Genomic DNA, 21865 nt, shown 5'->3' with positions numbered 1-21865 from the left:
ATCCCCAAGATATTTCATTATATATATATGCTCTTAGAAGTCCTGACCGAATAAAGCACACCATTCATATCCAGGGGAAGAAAGGTTTAATGTCAGAGAGGTTGACAGGCTGCTTCCATTGGGACGTAGAACAGCAACTGCCATTAAGCTAATGGGGGTAAATAGGGAGTGGACCTGGAGGAATGAGGTAGGGAGTAAACTGGAGAAGTGGGAGTCTGAGTTGTGTACAGGAAATTGATGGTAAGGGGGTAGGAGAGAGTGGGAGATTGTGAGGTAGATTTGTTGAAGCCACATTTTGAGAAGGACAGTGACTGCAAGGTGGACTCCTGTCTCAAAGACCAGCAGCCAGAAAACACACTTAACACAGTTAGGAAATAGGCTAGAGAGACAGACACAGGACTGTAATAAGGAGATGAATATGGAGGTGTGGCTTTGCACAATGGCACCTAAGCTGGTCCATGCCTAAATAGGGTCTGGGCAGGGGTCAGGATCACAAGTGGAGTAACCTATCAGCCAAGTGCCTGCTCTTGTCTCTAGGGATTCAGGCCACACCCATCACCTGGTGCAGGGGGAATGTTGCTTTACCTTTACCTTCCTCCATCATGAAGACAAAATGATAGACCTGCATTCTCCCTTTGCAAAGTTTTCCTAAGGCTATGCCATCTACATTTCTCTGAAACAGTTCTAGCTCACCTTGAGCTAGGCATCTGCATTCATTGAATAGCCTTTCTCACCTCTAGGCTTTTCAGCACTAGGCGAGAATGAATGGCTGCAAGAACTTACTTAGGCTCAGCCTCCCTATTTCAGGTTGAGATAGTAAGTGGGGGCGGGGAATGGGAAATTGATTGTGAAGGGGGTTGACGTAGTGGTCAAATCAGGTAATTAGGCCAGATCAAAGTGACCAAGATACAGGTAGCCAGGCAAAACCTGAGCAGCTGGAATGCTGGCCACTGCAAGATGACTTTACCACAGCCAACACATGCAAATATGCCCAACTTGACAGAAAATCAATAAAACAGAAAGGGTTAGAGGAGTAGATTAAGTGATACAATGCCTGCATAGCAAGTACAAGGCCCTGAGTTCAACCCAGTACCAACACCTAAAGGTGTGTGTGTGGGGGAAGCAGTGAAGACCAGAAAGCAATGGAATAACATATCCAAAGCGCTATGAAACCTCCCCCAAGGGCTGGGAGTTTGGCCTAGTGATAAGTGCTTGCCTAGCATGCATGAAGACCCAGGTTTGATTCTTTGGTACCACATACACAGAAAAAAGCCAGAAGTGGTGCTGAGGCTCAAGTGGTAGAGCACTAGCCTTGAAAAAACCTAAGGACAGTGCTCACAAGGATGCAAACAAGGAGACATATGGCATGTTGTAATGGCACCTGAGCTGGATCTGGACCTAAATTAGGGGGGGGGGCTAATAGGTCGGGGGGAAGGATCAAAGGAAATTCCCTGTCTCAGGCACTGAACTAACAGGTCTTCTAGCCTATCAGCCAAGTGCTCACCCCTCTCTCCAGGGATTCAGGCACACCCCTCACGTGGAAGGTGGTGGCATTACCTTTCCCTGCCTTGAAAACAAGATGCAAGACTCTACCGTTAACCATATGGCCAAGATGGCACCAGCCAGACCTGATCTCCTTATTTCACATGTTACCAAGGTGGCACGTTAGATCCAGTATCCTTATTTCAGAAGGTTCAAAGCTAGCTTAAGGAAACAGAATTAGCAAGATCCCCTAACTCCCATTCATCAACAAACTAACAAGATATGGTGGTGCATATTTGTAATCCCATCTATATGGGAGATATGAGTTGATATGTTTTCTCTTAACTAATTTAAAAGACAATTTTGAAAACGTTATTCAAATTTTGAACTTCACGTAACATATCTACACACATGCTTTATCAGAAAGTAATCATATATTGGACTCTGCCAGTAAGAAATGAGAGGCAGAGGCCAAGAGTGTGGCCTAGTGGTAGAGTGCTTGCCTAGCATGCAGGAAGCCCTGGGTTTGATTCCTGAGTACCACATACACTGAAAAAGCTGGAAGTGGTGCTATGGCTCAAGTAGTAGAGCACTAGCCTTGAGAAATCCCAAGGACAATGGGAAAAATTTTTTTAAAAAAAGAAAGGAATGAGAGGCAGCCTAGATTGAGGGTACAACTGAGATCCCAATAGAGGAGAATTCTGTCATTCTGGGCATCCCAGGAGCACAGAATTCCTAGCAGCAGGACAATGCCTCAAGGGGTTTTCACCCCATGAGACAAGTCAATGAGAGCAGCCAGGCGCTTGGTCTTTTGAAAAGGAAATGAAAGGAGGTAGGGAATCTGGAAGAAACAGGTCAATGCTGATCCTTGCAGATGCATTCAAGAGGCGAGCAGAAGCCCAAAATGGCTGGCAGAGGAGCGCAAAGGTGGCTCACTCTTGAGGAGGTTCTGGAGGAGGGCTGGGGGCCAATCAACCCCTAGAGGGGGATCTTCCAAACAGAAACCACTCCTCCCAGGAATGAGAGGACTCAAGGCTTTCTTGGGGGAACAGACCTGCTGGGCTGCTCCAAGCAGGAATGGAGGCAGCAGCAGTGGACATGTGTAGGTGGAATTTAAACAAAACGTTGGGGTAGTCACATGGGTCACACGCACAGTCCCACATTACTTGGACTGTGGGAATTGGGGATGTGTGTGGGGGGAGTCAGTTGCAAGAAGGAGTGGGCTACAGGAATTGGAAGAGTCATATTCCAAGGAGTGTAATGAGACCGTTGCAACTGGGGCAGGAATTTGTATGTCACTCCAGGAAAACAACACTGAGGAAATAGAAACTTAGCATATTTCTGTAAGAAATATGGTGGAGACCTGGGGGCTTAATCAGCAGGCTGACTTCCAGACCTTAGACTACCCTGCAAAGGATTTACTCCATTGGAAAACAAAAACACTTGTTCTCCTTGGAACTAAGGGTACCTCATCTCTGGCAAGTTTATAGGGAATTCACAGCTTAGGGAAAAACAGAAATCAGAGTAATTGTTACAAATGAGAAATGCCATTTTATGTGATATAGTGATTTATGGAGTTGAATGAAGATGGAGCCTTGTTTAGCCTCACCTTTCAGTAGGGAACAAGAGGCTTATAAGCTTTGGCTTACCATCATTTTCCAGTAGGATCTCAAAAGTCCTACTACGAGGCCAAATCAGAGAGCTGGAGGGAGAATGGTGGACAGCCTACTGCTGCAGTAAGGAGTGACTTGTGGTAGGCGTTTCCAGGCAAGTTCTAGGAAACCATACTGGGCAATACCCCAGGGTTCAATAGTGTCCACCATGTTTTTCTCAGAGATGGGTATCACACTTTGGAAACTAAGGGAACCTGAAGGAGAATGAGAAGCACCACAAATCAGACAGTAGAATAGCCGCTCCCCAGGTACTCCCTCCAAAGTCTTCAGGGCCTCTTGGCCGATAACCTCTTGGGGTTGAGTTTTCTCTCTCAGTAACAACTCCTGTAGCAGTTTCTGGATTCCAGGGGACTTAAGCTGATACAGGTCCATGACATGGTAGAATTGTTCCATCCATGCAGCTGGATCCTTGCCATAACGCTGCTGCAGCATCCGCAAAATATAGTACAGTGCCACAAATGTCTCCCACAAAGGTGCCTCTTCTTCATTTCTTAAGATGAGCTGTTTCTTCTTTACCAGCTTGGACAATTTGAGAGGCCTGCCCTTACCCTTAAAAGCTGTGAGGTCTTTCTGAAACATTAATGCTAGGGTTTGTCGGTCTACAGAAGTGTGGGGACCTGTGAGAAGGTCTCTTTTGATAGGATAAAAGTGTTGCACCTCCATTTGTTTGATGGTATTGGACAATTGTTCCATTCTTGCACTCCTATAAGGTTCTCCTATAAGATGCCAGGTCCTTGCTACTGGGTCTGTAATCCTGTCAGTAATCGATGGGAATGCTGGCACAGGGAAGGGTACGGCTTTCTTCTTTACCTTGTAAAATGCAGGGAGTTCTACTCTTTTCAAGGCTAGGAAGTCCCGAACATCAAAGCCAGGGAATCTTTACTTGCAAAGGGATAGACAATGGTGGGAACATACCTTCTTCTTGGATAAAAATCTTCAGTGTCTTTTCTTGTGCTAGATAACTGTGGTACCTGCTCCCTGAAGGATTCATCCAAGAGATGCCACCGGAAAGCCTGTGGGGTTTGAATCTTCTCAGTGTCTGGTGCTAACATTGGTGTAGGGATAGAGAAGGGCTCTGGATAGCTCTCTCTTTCTTTTCTTCTAACTGGAGGGAACACTTCAAGATGCCTTGTCCGTAGACCATCCTTGTGGGATTGGGACGTATCAGTATGACTTAAATCTAGATTCTGTTTGAGATGCTTCCCAATTGCTTTCAGAGTGAACTGAGGTATCCAACTCCAGTCTCTTTTGGAAATGAAATTCCTGAGGAGTTGGCTCAGGTGATAGAAACTGTCCCTGGAGAGTTGCTCACCTGCTTCCAGTCTCATCAAGGCACCATTAATCCAGTCCTCATCTGAGAGCCTTGCTTCTGTGTCTGGTGGCTTTTCAAGTGAAGGGGCAGGGGGTACTAAAGCTTCACCTGGAATCTGGTCTGTTATTTTCTCGGTTATAACATCATGATGCCTAAGGTACCACTCGCTCCTTTTATCTTTTGGTCTCTCTTTAAAAGGTTTCTGGGGTTCCCTGATGATTTCAGGCAGTTGGAGTTCTGGCCTATAGAGATGATCTGGGGTAAAATTGTATCCCCAATTTTATCCAAGAGCACGGGATCTAGTCTTTTCAATGAAGTTATCACGGGGAGTGCTCTAAGCATTTGTCTGTCCATTCTTTCTTTCCAACTCAAATGCTTTTTTTTCAGGGGTGTTATTTTGAAGAGCTTCTTCTGCATAAATCTTGCTGCATGGAACAATTTGTCTTCCTTAAGATACATTTTCCTTTTATCCCTACCCTTCCTTCCCTCAGCAAGTCCCTCCTCTTCCTCAGGAAGCATTTTCCTTCTCGACTTTCCCTTTGTTTCCTCAGCAAAACCCTCCTCTACCTCAGGCTCTTGTATAATGACCTTCAAAAGATCCTTTGGAGCTTCTTCCTCTTTTCTTTTCATATGTGCTATTTTTTTTTGCTTTTTATGGCTGTTTTTTAATAGGTTCTTTTTCTTCTAGCTTGCAAATTGCTCTCTCACCAACTATAGGCTCTGGAACCTCTAGTTCTTCTTCAGCCTCCATTGTTTCATCATATTCCTGGAGTTGGCCTGGCTCCGAGACAACATCCTCAAAATCAGAACCAAACTTCCCAGCCTCTCTTTTTTCATCTTCATCTTCTAAAGACTCAATTATGGAAATAAATCTTTTCAGTTTTACCCTTTTGTGCTTCTTGGCAACAGTTAGGTCCTTTTTAACTGCAGATATATTAAAAGAAAAAAGTTTGGTAAGAAAAAATATGGAACCAGGTACCAGTGGCTCATGCCTATAATTCCAGCTACTCAGGAGGCTGAGATCTGAGAATCACAGTTTGAAGCCAGCCTGGGCAGAAAATTCTCTGTGAGACTCTTATCTCCAATAAACTACTCGAAAACGCCAGAAGTAGATCTATGGCTTAAGTGATAGAACACTAGCCTTGAGCACAAAGAGGCCCAGGGACAGCACCCATGCCCCAGGATGGGCTAAAAGAAAAAGAAACAAAATAAAAATACAGAACCGAAACTGTTATAATCTAGTTTAATGATCTCTCTCTCTCTCTCTCTCTCTCTCTCTCTCTCTCTCTCTCTCTCTCTCTCTCTCTCTCTCTCTCTCTCTCTCTCTCTCTGTACCAATCCTTGGGCTTGAACACAGGGCCCAGGCATTATCATACCCTTCTTTTGCTTAAGGCTAACAGTTTACCATTTTGAGACACAGCTCTACTTTCAACTTTTTTGGTAGTTTAGCATACTATCCTGCCTGTGTTGGCTTTAAACCATAATCCTCAGATCTCAGCCTCCTGAGTAACTAGGATTACAAACATGAGTCAGTAAATTATTAAAGATTATAAATTTGTGATTTATAAATTCCTGTTCTATTTCACCTATATATTAAAGACCTGATACTTGGTTATGTATAGATATTTTTCAGTCTACTTTCTGTGAATAATATCCTTTCACTGCTGTTTTCATTGGTGTTTTGTTTTTTTTTTGTCAGTTGTGGGGCTTGAACTTGGAGCCTGGTGCTGTCCCTGAGTTCTTCAGCTCAAGGCTAGTGCTCTACCACTTGAGCCACAGCACCACTTCCAGTTTTCTGTTGGTTAATTGGAGATATGAGCTCACAGAGACTTTTCTGGACATTAGAGTCTCACAGACTTTCATGCCAGGCTGGCTTTGAGCAGTTATCCTCAGATCTCAGCCTCCCAAGTAGCCACCAGTGCCTGGCTCCATTAGTGTTCTTTTATATATTTTGACCTCATTAGCCCTGGCTTAATGAGGTTAATTTTCCATAAATGTCCTAATATATTCATATATCTCCCCATACATACTCCGCTTTCTGCTCTTTGCTTGAACAAGTTTCTCTTTCTTCTTCAGTTTGATCATCTTTTCATGTTTTGACAGAGGTAAGAATGTTTGTTCTGCAACGATCTCAAGTTCATCCTCTGTCGCCTCAAAAGAAAAAGTAAATGGTTTGTCTTTGTGTGACAAGGTCAGGTTTTCATTTAGCCGCTGTTGCACATGAGTAAGCAGGGACTTGATATCATTAGCATGGATCCGAAGCAGCTGCCCCAGAGAGGTTTCTCCAATCATTTCCTGGCTACAAAAGTAAAAGAGAAAAGTTAGTGATAATTGAATGAAAACGTAAAAAGGAAAGAAAGAAATGGATATTGGTCCGTTCCTGTAATCTAGTTACTCAGGAGGCTGAGATGTGCAGATCTCAGTTCAAAGTCAGGCCCACCCTGGCAAATCTGTGAGACTTTTGTCTCCAATTAACCACCAGATATCCAGAAGTGGAGCTGTGGCTCAACGTGGTGGAGCACTAGCCTTGAGCAAAAGAAGCAAAAGGACAGCATCTAGGCCATGAGTTCAAGCCCTCAGACCAGAACAAGAGAGAAAGAGGGGTGGTGGTGGGGAGAATAGTTGGGTCAGATAGACGATACTGAAATAAAATAATCACCATTCAACTTACTATAAGTTCTGGAGAATGTCTTTTTGTTTCAACAGATGTATCAGCATGGTCTTGGTTTGAATGCCTGTATGTCTTGTCGTAAGGTACAAAACCTTAGTCTGTACAGTCTTGTCACTGTCCATCAGACCCATACACAGTGGGACAGCAAAAAAGATGGTTCATGAAGCCTAGATTCTGTAGCATCGCCCAGGCCAGCTCACGGATTTGTGATTTGTAGTGGGATGTATCTTTCAGTAGATGATGCGCTACTTCTGTGCGCAACCTTGGCAATATTTGGTAAGTGCTAAAAATTTGTGTCATAAAATCAAAATATTTCTTGTATGTCTCTATAGGACAATAAACGGTGAGGTTAAGAATGGTCTCTATTAAGTTTTCTACAAGCCCATCACTTAGTCTTCTTCCTCCCCATTTTTTGCTGTACAGGCTTTCAAGGACACTAAAGAAAGTTCTTTTCTTTTCCAGGTATTCATCCTTCTTTTTCCTTAGGACTTCTTCAGAGCCAGAGGGTGTTGCTTGCAATGCTAAGGGTTCAGTCATATCCCTATACTTATCTAGATCGGGCAAGGCACACTCATAGTGTAGGAAGACTGGCGTACCCTCAGGCCAGAGTCTGGCACGGACCACTGAGTTGGGGATGTAGCAGTCAGGAGCAAAGGGCCACGGACGTTGTTGGCCAAAGAAGCCCTGTATTTTGTGGTAGATGTCCAGTCCATCCCAGCCAGTCAGCTCTAACTGAGGAGGAACATAGGGATGCTCATATGTAGGTTCAAGAATAAGTGAATCACTATCCTCAGCTTCCATAAAGTGTAATTTGGGTCTCTCTTGAGGCACAAAGAATGTGTGTGTCTCTTCCCCTACAACATGGGGCACAGTATCCTCAAAAACAATGACTCGCTGGTTCACAAGTGTCTGTAGCCCCTGTAATTTCTGCATCCCATTTTTTAGACAGACATATAGTGTTTCAAACAAAAAGAAGCTAGGAATGAAGGGTTTGGGGATTTCTTGGACTTCATCTGCATTGTTTAAATTACTTAAGTGAACCAGTCTAATTGGAGGGAGCAGTCTTAAGCAGGACATTATGTAGATACTGTGGTTGAATGTCAAAAGCAGGTCACCTCGATCATTGGCAAAACAAAGTGGACCAAAATGCAATGCCGAGTCTATCTCGGTTACAAGCTTGCCTGCAAAGTCCCAGATCTGGACTGAGCCCACCCACAGCTCCAGTGACAAAAAGTTTCAGGGGAAGGCAGACATCAAATGAAGTAATCGCACACTTGTGCAGGCTTTTTGACATAGAGTCTTGTGTCAATTCTGATGATGTTAGTAAGTCTTGAAGGCGCCAAAGACACCAGCAGGATTTCTGTGTAATGGCACCCACTGAACCTGGCGTGAGTATCAAGTATTTTAGGGGATAAATACAGAAAACTATGCTAACGGGCTGTAAGATCAACTTATTCTCTTGAAGTACAACCTCTGTCAAGTGGACGATGTTGTCTCTGCCATAGGAACAGAGTAAGGGGTCATCATTTTCACCTTCCAGGGTAGACAATGCCAACACTGCCCCAGAGTGAAGAGTCTTCTCTATTTGGGCATAAGTACAGTCAGAGAGGACTCTGACGATGCCACTGTCATGGGCAGAGAACATCACTCCTTTTAGACCCGTACTCACATAGTACCTTCCATAGGCCAAGCAGTTTACTTTATCCCTGCTTTTTTCTGAAGTTCTCAGGAGATACTTGGTTGTACAAGGAGAGCGTGATGCATCAAACACGATCACTTCTGGGCCTCCTATTGCTACAAAGAGCTCCTCTCTGTCTGAGTCATAGACCCAAGTCACAGCCTTATCCATGACAAGCAAAGGCCAGGTCAGAATCAGGAGATCCCCAGTTACTGGAGACAAGAAGCGCACTAACCCACCTTCAGTAATACACAGGATCCGAGTCCAGGTAGGCCCACAGTAGACCTGATATATCTTTTGAATAGTAGAACCACAGATATTGAAGAGGCTGTAAAAGTAGGGCAGGTAGTTCACTGAGAAGGTCGACGTAGTCTGGCAGAAACATGTGTCATCATCAATAAACTGCAGTTGTTTCAGATGCTCGCCAATCCTCGGTTGCCTCATTAGGTTACCAGATGCAAAATCCCACTCTCAGCACACCTTCTTTGCCTGTTGTTAGTAAGGTGTGGGTCTCTGGCCGGCTTTCGAGACATATCACAGGTGAAGAGTGAGCTTGGAAATGATGGAGGAAGTTACTCTGTTCTAAACCCCAAGCGTGAACCTCTCCAGCTGAATTTCCAGCATAAAAAGTCTCTTTAGGGATGCAAGTGAAACAGCAAGTGATAGAGTAAAGGTCTTTACTTCTTTCAACTGGCCCTTACCCTGGTGGGTAAAGACCCTCACCACATTCTCACACAGAGCCAGCACGGATCCTGCAGGGTCATTCAACGAAAAGTCCTGTACAAGCTCTTGTTTGGGAATGGACACTGTCTGAGCCATCTGGATGCCTCTGCCATCAGGCAAGATAAACCAGGTAACCACGGCCCCCACAGTGCCAGACAGCAGTAGCTGTGTTTCTGCATCATAGCAGAGACAATTGATGGTGAAATGACAGGACACTGTACCCAGATATGTGAATGCCCGATGGTGATCTCCAAAGAGCCGCAGGAAGAGTCACAACAGTAAGCAAGTAGCGTGCGATAGGAACCGGTGTGGACCATAACTTCAATGTCTGCCACTGGATCTGCCAAGTGAAACTTCATCTTCTTAATCATTCCTTTCATCATAGGATTCATATCCTGTTTCCAGAGCACTGCCTAGAAGAAAATGAGAAATGAAAGCCTGATCATGGAGGCGGATCACCTCCCCCAAATCAGGTGAATACTTAGATCCTTGTCCTCACTGTGAACTCAAGAAAGATGGTAGCTGAACTCTGGTGGCGCACATCTGTAACCCTAGCTATTCAAAAGGCTAAGACCCAGCTGGGAGTTTGGTGTAGTGGTAGAGTGCTTGTCTAGAATGCACGAAGACACAGGTTCAATTCCTCAGTATCACATACATAGATAAAGCTGGAAGTAGTGCTGTGGCTCAAGGGAACAGTGCCCAGGCCCTGAGTTCAAGCCCCAGGACTGGAAAAAAAAAAAAAGAAATGTATTCAAAAGTCAGTGATCTGAGGATCAGGGTTTGAAGCCAGCCCTCGTAGGAAAGTCTGTAAGGCTCCCTCTTTCTTTTGTTTTTGTTTTGCCAGCCCTGGGCCTTGAACTCAGGGCTTTCTAAAGGCTAGAACTCTACCACTTGAGTCACAGCACCACTTCTGGCTTTTTTTTTTTTGTGGGTCATGGGGCTTGAACTAGGCCTGAGTGCTGTCCTTGAGCTCTTCAATTCAAAGTTACTGCCCTACCCTTGAGCCAAGCCTCACTTCTTGTTTTCTAGAGGTTAGAGATAAGAAGAGTCTCAGGTCCTTTTGTGCCCAGGCTGGCTTTGAACCTTGATCCTCAGATCTCAACCTCCTGAGTAGCTAGGATTATAAGTGTGAGCTACCACACCTGGCTCACTTCTGGCTTTTTCTGTGTATGTGGTACTGAGGAATCAAACCCAGGTCTTCGTGCATGCTAGGCAAGCACTCTAACTCCAGGTCAAACTCCTGGTCCAAGTATGGGGGACTCATCTCCAGTTAACCAACAGGAAAATAGAGCTGTGGCTCAAAGTGGTAGAGTACTAATTCTGAGCACAAAAGCTCAAGGACAGTGCCGAGGTCTGAAAAAAGAAAAAAAAAAAAAGGACATCTTGACCGTAGGCATTTTCTTGTACTAGGTGTTTGTTATATGATAGAAATATTAGGTTCAAGGCCCTTTTCTTGGTCTTTGTGTGTGTGTGTGGGGGGTCATAGGGCTTGAACTCTGGACCTGGGTGCTGTCCCTGAGTTCTTCAGCTCAAGGCTACCGCCCTACCCCTGGAGTTATAGCTCCACTTCCCTTTTTCTAGAGGTTAATTGGAGATAAGCGTCTCACATTTTTTAGTGCCTGGGCTGGCTTTGAACCATGATCCTCAGATCTCAGCCTCCTGAGTAGCTAGGATTACAGGTGTGAGCCACCGTGCCCGGTTTGGTCTTTAGTCCATGTTAAAAGAAATATGAATTCTGTAGATATGACAACTAGAGGTGAAGAAGGATCATTGTGTGAAACTCAAATTAGGAGATGAACTTTCATGAGTTAATGAAAACGAGGTTCTTCAAAAGGATAAGTATCCTTTTGTAATTTGGAAAGTTTTGGTAAGGTGCAGGTAAATGGGATTACAAGGGTGGGAGGAAGGAAAGATGAAGCAGTATTACCCGCAGTTCATTTTCAAACTGTTCCATCCAGTTTAAGGAGAAAGAATAGTTGCTATCGGTAGAGTAGAAACCGATCAAAGGCTTGTTCTTGGGATTATGAGAGTCCTGGTACAGTGCCTCTGGCCAGTCGCTCAAGACAACCACATCATCTTCAATCTAAAAGAGAAGAGTGGCCTGAGCTATGACACTTGAGTCCCTATACATTCATTCAATCTTTCTTTTTTCTTTTTTTTCTGTTCTGGTACTGGAGCTTGAACTTAGTGCCTGGGCACTGTCCCTGAGCTTTTTCACTCAAGGCTGATGCTCTACTACTTGATCCACAGCTTTGCTTCCAGCTTTCTGGTGGTTCATTGGAGACGAGTCTCATGGACGTTCCTAACCAGGTTGACTTTGAACCAAGACCATTAGATCTTAGCCTCCTGAGTAGCTGTGATGATAGATGTGAGCTTCCTTCATTGTTCTTATGTACCAAAGAGAAAAATGTGCTGTTTAGAACATGAGGTTAGTTAGCTGTGCTTGAACTCTAAAGTTCTATATTATGTCCTGTGTGTGTGTGTGTGTGTGTGTGTGTGTAATAGTATATGTATGTGTGTGTATGCAAGAGAGATATCTAATTATATGTAGAATACACCACACTAATAGTAGTCTATGGTTTATGTACATGAACTTTTCATACCTAAGTTCTGGTTCATGAGTATCCTTTTGGGGACTTCCCCTTCCCAGCAAAGACTTTTTTTTTCCAGTCCTGGAGCTTGAACTTAGGGCCTAGGCTCTGTTCTTAAGCCTCTCTGTGCTCAAGGCTAGTGCTCTATCACATGAGCCACAGTGCTACTTTTGGCTTTTTCTGAGTAGTACATTTGAGATAAGAGTCTCACTAACTTTTCCTGCCAGGGTTGGCCTCAAACCTTGATCCTCAGATCTCATTTTGCTGAGTAGTTTGGATTCCAGGCATGAGCCACTGGTGTCCAGTTCTCAGCAAAAACGTTTAGGTTATACCTGCTTACTAAACAATACTCACCAGTATAACTCATGAGTACAGTTCCCATACCTTTACACCATTCAGTTTATTTTTTATGAGGTATTTCAAATCCTTCTGCATAGGAATGAGTCTGGGTGAATTTGATGTCTTAGTGGTCTTCCAGTTTTTAGACATCTTGGATTATAGAATCTGTACAAGGTAAGAGTGTCTGAATCTCAACATGTGATACTGGCTAGATTTTAGGAGAAAAGAGAAAAAGGGAACAACGGGACTGTTTAGAGAAGGGGAAGAACAAAAGTAATTATCAACAAGAGAAACTCCTGGTTTTTGTTTTTATTTTGTCAGACCTGAGGACTGAACTCAGGGACTGAGCAGTGTCCTTGGGCTTTCTCTGAGGCTAGGGCTCTACTGCCTGAGCCACAGCACATTTCCAGCTTTTCTATGTATGTGGGACCCAGGAATCAAACCTGGGTCTTTGTGCATTCTAGGCAAGCACACTACCACTAGGCCAAACTCCCAACATTTGTGTGTGTGTGTGTGTGTGTGTGTGTGTGTGGCATTTTTTTGCCAGTCAATCAGCTTGAACTCAGGGCCTCAGGACTGCCCTTGGGCTCTCTCAAGACTAGCACTCTGCCACCTGAGCTATAGCACCACTTCTGGCTTTTTCTATCTATGTGGTACCAAGGAATCGAACCCAGGGCTTCATGCATGCTAGACAAGCACTCTACCACTAGGCCATGCTTCCAGCCCAAAACTCCTTTATTTTTTTAAAGGTTAAGAATGAGTGTTGCCGGATGCTGGTGGCTCATGCCTGTCATCCTAGCTGCTCAGGAGACTGAATGCTGAGGATCACGGTTCAAAGCCATCACAGGCACTTAGGTCTATGAGACTCTTATCTCCAACTAACCATCAGAAAACCGGAAGTGGCACAATGGGGTAGAGCATTAGCCTTGAGCAGAAGAACTCAAGGACAGTGCCCAGTCCCAGAGTTCAAGCCCCACAAATGACAAAAAAGAAAAAAGAATGAATTGTAGGTTAAAATCAGAAAGATTATACTGAGTACAGAAAGGCAGACAAAGGCTTGGTGCTGGTGGCTTATGTCATCCTAACTACTCAGAAAGCTGAGATCTGAGGATAGTCATTCAAAGCCAGCCTGGACAGGAAAATCCATGAGACTTTTTGACTAACCACTAGAAAACTACAAGTCGTCTTAGACAGCACTGAGGCCCTGAGGTCAAGCTCCGTGACTGACCAAAAAAAAAGATCGCAGGCACAGAACTTATTACACCATTTGATTCTATGTATATGAAATTAGAAAAGAATAATCCAGGACCAGAAGAGTAGCCTAGTGGTAGAGTGCTCACATAGCATTCACTAAGCCCTGGGTTCAATATGTCAGTACCACATACTCAGAAAAAGCCCGAAGTGGTGCTGTGGCTTAAGTGGTAGAGCCCTAGTCTTGAGCACAGAGAGGCTCAGGACAGTGCCCAGGCCTTGAGTTTGTTGTGCCAAGATTGTCCCGTGTTCTGGGAATGACCCCCTATTCCCTCCCCCCCACCCCCCGCCCTTGCTCAGGGCCCATGTACTAGGAATCAAAAACACATGTTCCCAGAACTAGCCCGGACTTGAACCCCAGGTGGCAACAGCCCAATCCTCAGTGGTTAGACACCTGAGCTCTGACCAATCCTGAAGCGACCAGTGGTTTGAAGTTACCAAACAACCAATCAGGTGATTGTAACTATGGAATTCCCCTGTAAAAGCTGTGTAAAACCTTTGTTTGGGGCCTATGGGCACATGGAGGTCCGAGTTCAGACTCCTAATGAACGACCCTTGCTTCTTTGCTTTGACTTCGGCCTCTGGTGGTTCTTTCGGGGTCCTAGGAATTCGGGCACAACAAGTTCAAGCCATAGGACTGGAAAACAACAACAACAACAATAATAATAGTAATAATAATGTATTTGGGACTGGGAATATGGCTTAGTGGTAGAGTGCTTGCCTGGGGTGCATGAAGCCATGGGTTCAATTGTTCAGGACCACATAAACAGAAAAAGCCAGAGGGGATGCTGTGTTTCAAGTGATAGAGTGCTAGCTGTAAGCAAAAGAGGCTCAGGGACAGTGTCCAGGCCCCACTGTTCAAGCCCTAGGACTGTTAGGAAACAAAAACAAAAAATATGTTTTTATGCTATATCTACCTCTGTCCCTTTTTTGCTTTCTCCCCATCCCCCCCCATTCCCAAACTTTTGAAAGGTTACATCAAGCTCAGGCCTCCATGCATACTAGGTAAGCACTCCACTACTAGGCCACACTCCAAGCCCCCCAAAATACTTTTTTTTTTTTTTTTGTGAGTCATGGGGCTTGAACTCTGGGCCTGGGCGCTATAAGCTCTATAGCTCGGGGCTACCACTTTACCCCTGGGCTTGGGTGCTGTCCCTGGTTTCTTCAGCTCAAGACTACTGCCCTACCCCTGGAGCCACAGCCCTACTTCCTCTTTTCTAGAGATTAATTGGAGATAAGTCTCTGGCTTGAGAAGTAACACATCTATTACCTGACAACATAACTGTAACCCCTCTATACATTATCCTGACAATTAAAAAAAAAAAAAAGGATCTCATGGTTTTGTAGTGCCTGGGCTGGCTTTGAACCTCAATCCTCAGATCTCAGCCTCCTGAGTAGCTAGGATTCCAGGTGTGAGGCACCGTGCCCGGCTACAATACATTATTTTTTGACTTCAGGGTCTTTACTATTAAACTCAGCAGACAAAATAATGTAAAAGTTCTATTAATGTTTCTTTGCGGGGTGCTGGTGGCTCATGCTTGAAGTCATAGCTACTCAGAAGGTACACATCATAGGATGACAGTTGGACCACAAGTCAAGTTGGCAGAAAAATCTGAGTGACTTTATCTCCAACTATCTAGCTCAAAAGTTAGACTTGTAAATGTGATTCAAGTGACAGAGCACCAGCTGTGGATGAAAAAGCTGGGCAAGAATATTAGGCCAGTTGGGCACTCACACTTATAATCCTAGCTACTTGGGAGGCTGAGATCTGAGGATCTCAGTTTGAAGCCAGCCTGGCTAAAAGTCTGTGAGACTCTTATCTCCAATTAACCGCACAAATACTGAAAATAGAACTGTGGCTCACAACTGAAGAACGCTAGCCTTGAACACAAAAGCTCAAGCCCTGAGTTCAAGCTCTACCATCAGAGAACAAAAACCAAACAAACGGGCTAGGAGCATGGCCTAGTGGTAGAGTGTTGACCAGGCATTGCACAAAGCCCTGGGTTGATTCCTCAGTATGAAATACACAAAAAGCCAGGAGTGGTGCTATGGCTCAAATGAAGAACGATAGCCTGAGAAAGCTCAAGGACAGTGCCCAGGCCTAGAGTTCAAGTTCCAGGATTGACCAAAAAAAAAAAAAAAAAAAAAGAGGGCCAGGAATGTGGCCTAGTGGTAGAGTGCTTGCCTAATATGCATGATGCCATGGTTTAATTCTTTGGTACCACATACTCAGAAAAAGCCAGTAGTAGTGCTGTGGCATAACTGGTAGAGCCACTAGCCTTGAGAAAGCTCAAGGACAATGCCCAGGTCCCCAGTTCAAGCCCCACAACTGGCAATAAAACAAAAACATGAGGCCCTGAGTCTATCCCTGATATTAACACATTATTATGTCCATAAAAGTTCCTAAATATTTACTCTGAGTTTCCGAAGTTATTATACTGGGAATGCTGTGTACTATGGAGGGCCTTCTTTGAGATTCTTAAACCTCATCCAGCATATCCAATCATTTCTATTGCACCTAGCAAGAGTCACTATTTTACCTCAATTTCTACTACACATCAGATTTAAACTCACTAAAGGCTTTTTTTTTTTTTTGGCCAATCCTGCGGCTTTTACTCAGAGCCTGAATATAGTCTCTGAGTTTCTTTTAGCTCAAGGCTAGCTTAGCACTCTACCATTTGAACCGCAGCACTACTTCTGGCTTTTTCTGTTTATATTGTGCAGATGAATCAAACCCAGGGCTTCATGAATGCTAGACAAGCACTTTACCACTGAGTCACATTCCCATCCCCCTATCCAAAGTCTTACATATTGACTTTTCCAGCACATTCATGGGAAGTCCAAATGATTATATTTTGCAAGGAATGATTTGTCTGTATGTATGCACACGTGTGCATCATGGGGCTTAAACTCAGGGCCTGGGCAATGTCTCCAAGCTTTCTTTGTTCAAGGGTAGTGCTTTACTACTTAAGCCTCAGCTCCACTTATGGCTTTTGAATAATTCATTAGAGAGAAGAGTCTCACAGACTTTCCTGTCTGTGCTGGATTTGAACCAAGATCCTGAGATCTCAGCCTCCTGAATAGATAGGATAACAGGTGTGAGCCACCAGCACCCTGCCAATGACTTTTTTTTTTAAATTAAAAACATTTAAATGTCTAGAGGACGAAACCACTTAAAAAGGGAGAATAAAAGTTTAGAAAAGAGAATAGGTGATTACTCCAAGATGACAGGAAGAAAAATGAGCTTTAACCTACAAGTCTTAAGAGTCTCATTAAAATTTCTTCTGGGGCCGGGAGTTTGGCCTAGTGGTTAAAGTGCTTGCCTAGCATGCATGAAGACCTGGGTTCGATTCCTCGGTACCACATATAGGAAAAAAAAAAGCCAGAAGTGGTGCTGAGGCTCAAGTGGTAGAGCTCTAGCCTTGAGAAAGTCCAAGGACAGTGCTCAGGCCCTGAGCTCAAGCCCAGGACTGGCAAAAAAAAAAAAATTTCTTCTGGTAACTTAAGACTAGAAGCTATGATGGGGAAAATGGGGAATGCCTGTTCCTTCAAACTTGTAAATAAAGACTTCATTTCACCATGTTTCTGACTAGTCAAGCATGCATTTCACTTTAATTCCTTAACTCCTTTCCCTTACTATAGCATTAGAAAAAAGGTGAGGTAACAAAATTCAAAAAAGGTTTGTGTGTGTGTGTGTGTGTGTGTGTGTGTGTGTGTGTGTGTGTTGTGTGTACCCTAGTATATGCTAGTACCAGGGCTTGAAGTTATGGACGCACACTGCTAATTAGCTTTTTCTGTTGTTCTACTGTTTAAACCTCACCCCCACTTTTGGCTTTTTACTGGTTAACTGGAGAGAAGTGTCTCTCAGACTATTCTGCTTGGGCTGGCTTTGAATCACAGTCCTCAGATCACAGTTTCCAGAGCATCTAGGATTACTGGCATGAGCCACCAGCACCAACTCAAAAGGCTTAAAAAATTTTTTTAATGCAATACAAATGCTATTACTGCCAAAAGGCCATGCTGAGATGGAGGAAGAATAGAGAGATGAATCAGAAACATTAGAATCAAATAGAACTTACATTTATAATCCTAGATTCTGCCACTGCACTGTTTCCTCTTTATTTTCTTTAGGCTTCTCGGCTGAACAATCTTATCTCACAGAAAGCAGATGACTTCATGAGTTCAGCTGGACCTATGCCAGTCACTGTACTTTGTCCCAGCAGGGAAAAGTCTGTAACTGACATAAAATATCACAGGCTTCCCAATCCACTTTCCATTCTTTCTTAGCACACATGCCTTCTTTGTCTAGACAGTTACACACCCTTAGTTCTAGAAGAGACAAACTCTTTAGTTACTTAGAGGGAACCTGAGAAGTCCCCAGCGGAACCTAGTACTTTTTAAGAAATTAAGCTGGGCATCCGTGGCTTATGCCTCTTACCCTAGCTACTCTGGAGGTTGAGATCTGAGGAGTGTGGTTTGAAGCCAGACCAGGCAGGAAAGTCCAATTGTCCACCAGAAAACCAGAAATGGAGCTGTGGCTTAATGTGGTAAAATACTAAGCTGGGCGCGTTGGCTCACGCCTGTAATCTTAGCTACTCAGGAGGCTGAGATCTGAGGATCATGGTTTAAAGCCAGCCTCGGCAATACAAAGCCTACAAAGCCATGAGACTCTTATCTCCAATTAATCACTATGAAACGGGAAGTGGAGCTATGGCTCAAGGGTTGGGCGATAGCCGTGAGCTGAAGAGCTCAGGAACACTGCCCAAGTCCTGAGTTCAAGTCCCACAAGTGACAAAATAATTTTTTAAAAAAGCTCAGCCCGCACTTATGACTCACATTGTAATATCCCAGCCATTTGGGGGGTCTTGGATGCCCCCAGCAATAGAGTCACCAGCACTCCGTGAACTGACTAGGAGTCAGTTTAATAGCAGCACAGCAGCTACTCTCCACCTTTGGGCTGATAGAGAGCAGGCCTGACCTTCAGTGGGGCTGAGCTTTTAAAGGTAAACACTATACACAGATAGATAGTCACCTTAAGATGCCACCTTATGTTCATAGTCAATAAACACAAGGATGAAACCACACACGGGTGGTTGAACAGGTTAACCAATTTGGCAGCTAAGCCTGCCAGGTTATAACATGTACAATCCTAGTTACTTAGGAGGCAGAAATCTGAGGATCACAGTTGGAAGCCAGTCCTGGCAGGAAAGTTATACTCTTTTCTCCAGCTAATCAGAGAAAAAGCTGGAAGTGGAGCGGTGGCTTGAGTGGTAAGAGTGTTAGCCTTGAGCAAAAGAGTGGCTAGGCCAGGCAGGGGGAGAGAGGAAGAGGGGGAGAGAGGGAGAGAGGGAGAGAGGGAGAGAGAGAGAGAGGGAGAGAGGGAGAGGGAGAGAGAGAGGGAGAGAGGGAGAGAGGGAGAGAGGGAGAGAGGGAGAAGGGGAGAGAGGAAGAGAGGGAGAGAGGGAGAGAGGGAGAGAGAGAGAGAGAGGGAGAGAGGGAGAGAGGGAGAGAGGGAGAGGGGAGAGAGAGACAGAGACAGAGACGGACAGAGAGAGACAGAGACAGAGACAGACAGACAGACAGACTCAAAGACAGAGCCCAGGTCCTGAGTTTAAGCCCTAGGATCGTACAATCATTTCCTTGGTGACTTTTCTACAACGTTTTGGGGAAAATAACTCATCAAAGCACTTGTTGCAGACAAGAATGTCCATTTTATTCTCACATATAAAAACTGGTTTGTAGAATTGGGGAAGGGAAGTATTTCAACCCGGTCTTGCCTCTGTGTGGGCCCTAAAAATGAAGGTCTAGATTCTGCCGACCAGGCACAGCCTTTTCCAGTTGTGAATGAAACGTCCTGATTTCCAGCTCATGTCAAATTAGAGTGGGCGCGATGTTGTCAGGTAATTTATTAGTGAGGTGATAGTCAGCATAGGGCAGGCTCCTCCAGGCAAGTTCTAGGATCCCATACTGGGCAATGCCTACTGGAAAAATGGTGCGCACATTATTCTGTCCAGGAAGGGGTATCACACTGTGGAATTTGAAGGAAGATGCAGGAAAATGAGAACCCCCACAGATGAGGCAGTAGAACAATCTTTCCCCAGGTACTAGTTCCATGGCCTTCAGGGCTTCTTGGTACATGGTTTCTTGGGGTTGAGGCCCCCCTCTCACTACCATCTCTTGTAGCAGCTTCTGGATTCGAGGGGACTTCAGCTGATACAGCTCCATGATTTGACGGAACTGTTCCATCCATGCATTGGTGTCTTTGCCATAACGCTGCTTCAGCATCCGCAAAACATGGTACAGGGCCACAAATGTCTCCCATGGAAGTATCTTTCTCTTTTTTCTTATGGGCTTCTCCTCTTCCTCCTCCTCCTCCTCTTCTAACTTGGGCAATTTGGGATACTTGCTTTTCCCCTTCAAGTCCCATAAGTCTTTCTGAAGCATGAGTGCCAGGGTTTGTCTGTCTACAGGGGTGTGGGTACCTGGGAAAACATCTCTTGTGATAGGATAAAAGTGTTCCATTTCCATCTGTTTAATACTATTGAATAACTTCTGTATCCGGGCACTCCTGTATGGTTCTCCTAAAAGATCCAAGTTTGTAGCCTTTGGTTCTGTGATCCTCTTAGTAGCTTCCATGAATTCTAGTGTGGGGCCAGTTGAAGGTTCCAGCCCACTTCCTTTTTTTTCCCCTTTTATTGGAGGAATCACTTTCAGGTATTTTGGACTCACAGACTCCCTCCTGGGGATGCCTGTGCTTCGTGCTTCTAGGGCCTGCTTGTGATGGTGCACAATGGCTTCGAGCACAGCCAGGTGGAGCCACTGTAAGTCTCCCTGGGAGGTGAGGTCTTTGAGGAGCTGACACAATCTGTGGAAAACGTCTCTGGGAAGCTGTTCTCCTGCTTGTAGCAGTTCAACCACACCGTGCATCCACTCTATATCAGAGAGGCTGACCTCCGGCTGCTGTTCCTCTGCAGCGATGTGGGGAGCAAATTTGATCACATCCTGTTCTGTCATCCTCAGACGATGCTTCAGAAGCAATTTCCACCTCTCTTCTGGTATCATTTGTTTGACTTTATGAATCTCCCCCATCTTCCTAAATAGGTGAGAGATGAATGGTGTCTTGATTTGTATCGCCTCGAGGGGCTCTTCAATTGTCTCCAACGTGGATAGAGGTAAAGCCTGAAACTTCTTCAACAGTTCTTCGTGTCCATGGCTAAACTTGGGGGAAATCTTTGGGTACAGCTTGTGTGTCTCCGGTACTGGGATCTTTTCTTTCTCCATGGGGGTTGGTTTTTCTGGCATTCTCGCCATTCTTTTCCCTACCATCTGCAGGGATGTGGGGATGAATTTTTTGGCAGAGGGTCTCACACCTAGATCTGTAACAATGCTTGTGATCTTAGGTATAGTCATTTTAACAGAAGGCATCAGTTCTTTTTTTTGTAAGTACTCTTCTCTTTCTTTTAGTAACTTTAACAGTTTTTGTGTTAAGGACTCTTTTCTACCAACTAATGGTCTTATCTTCCCTTCCTCCTCCTCTTCTGTCCCACTCACGTACTCATCCCTGCTTCCCTCACTTATGCTTTTTTTCTCTCAAATCCTTCCGCTTCCTCCAACTTCTTTTTCTTTCTTCTCTTCTTCCTCTTTTTCACCATCTCCTCCTCTTCTTCCCCATGAGCTTCTCTTCCTCCTTTTCCATTTTCTTCTCTTTTTCCTCTTCTTCCATTTCCTCCTCTATCACCTCCTTTACCTCCTTCTCTTCCTCCTCCTCTTCCTCCTCTTCCTCTTCTTCCTCCACCACCACCTCCTCCTCCTCCTCTTCCTCCTCCTCCTCCTCCTCTTCCACCTCCTCCTCCTCTTTCTCCTCCTCCTCCTCTTCCTCCTCAGATAAACTCACTTGCCCAACATTTTCTAATAGGGTGTCCATTTCCATAGAAAACTTTTCACTTTCAAGTTCATCTTCTCTGAAAAGCTTTCTTTTCTTGAAAGAAACTCTCCTCAACTGTTTTCTCTTTCTCCACCTTTCTTTAAAGAATGCACTTTCCTCTTCTTCCTCTTCTATTGCTTCCTCTTCCATAACATGCATGAATTCTCTCTGTTCTTTGGCCAATTTACTTTCTTGTTCTGCCACTTTTTCCTCCAAGCCTA

The 21865-nt window shown here is 44.6% G+C and overlaps 2 protein-coding genes across 2 annotated transcripts in view; both read right to left on the bottom strand.

Annotated features, from left to right (window-relative positions):
- Positions 1-5008: 5008 nt before the first annotated feature.
- On the bottom strand, positions 5009-18024 carry LOC150043907 (WD repeat-containing protein 87-like). Its single transcript, XM_090322703.1, is given in 11 exon segments — positions 5009-5391; positions 6498-6766; positions 7139-7287; positions 7289-8347; positions 8349-9288; positions 9290-9482; positions 9485-9805; positions 9808-9952; positions 11467-11622; positions 12515-12634; positions 17800-18024. Coding segments are annotated over 10 exon segments (3609 nt in total). The 5' UTR covers positions 12620-12634; positions 17800-18024; the 3' UTR covers positions 5009-5119.
- Positions 18025-19431: 1407 nt separating this feature from the next.
- The window catches only part of Wdr87 (WD repeat domain 87), a 17279-nt gene continuing 14845 nt past the window's right edge, over positions 19432-21865 (bottom strand). Inside the window, 2 exon segments of the mRNA XM_090322538.1 lie at positions 19432-21307; positions 21381-21862. Coding sequence (XP_090178664.1) covers positions 19592-21307; positions 21381-21862 — 2198 coding nt within the window. The 3' untranslated portion in view covers positions 19432-19591.

Source organism: Megascapheus bottae, chromosome 31 (assembly GCF_031878675.1).
Source record: "Megascapheus bottae isolate mThoBot1 chromosome 31, mThoBot2.hap1, whole genome shotgun sequence".
In the NCBI taxonomy this organism is placed as follows: Eukaryota; Metazoa; Chordata; class Mammalia; order Rodentia; family Geomyidae; genus Megascapheus; species Megascapheus bottae.
Note: the sequence above shows the minus strand (reverse complement) of the source record. Positions and strands in the feature narration are given on the sequence as shown.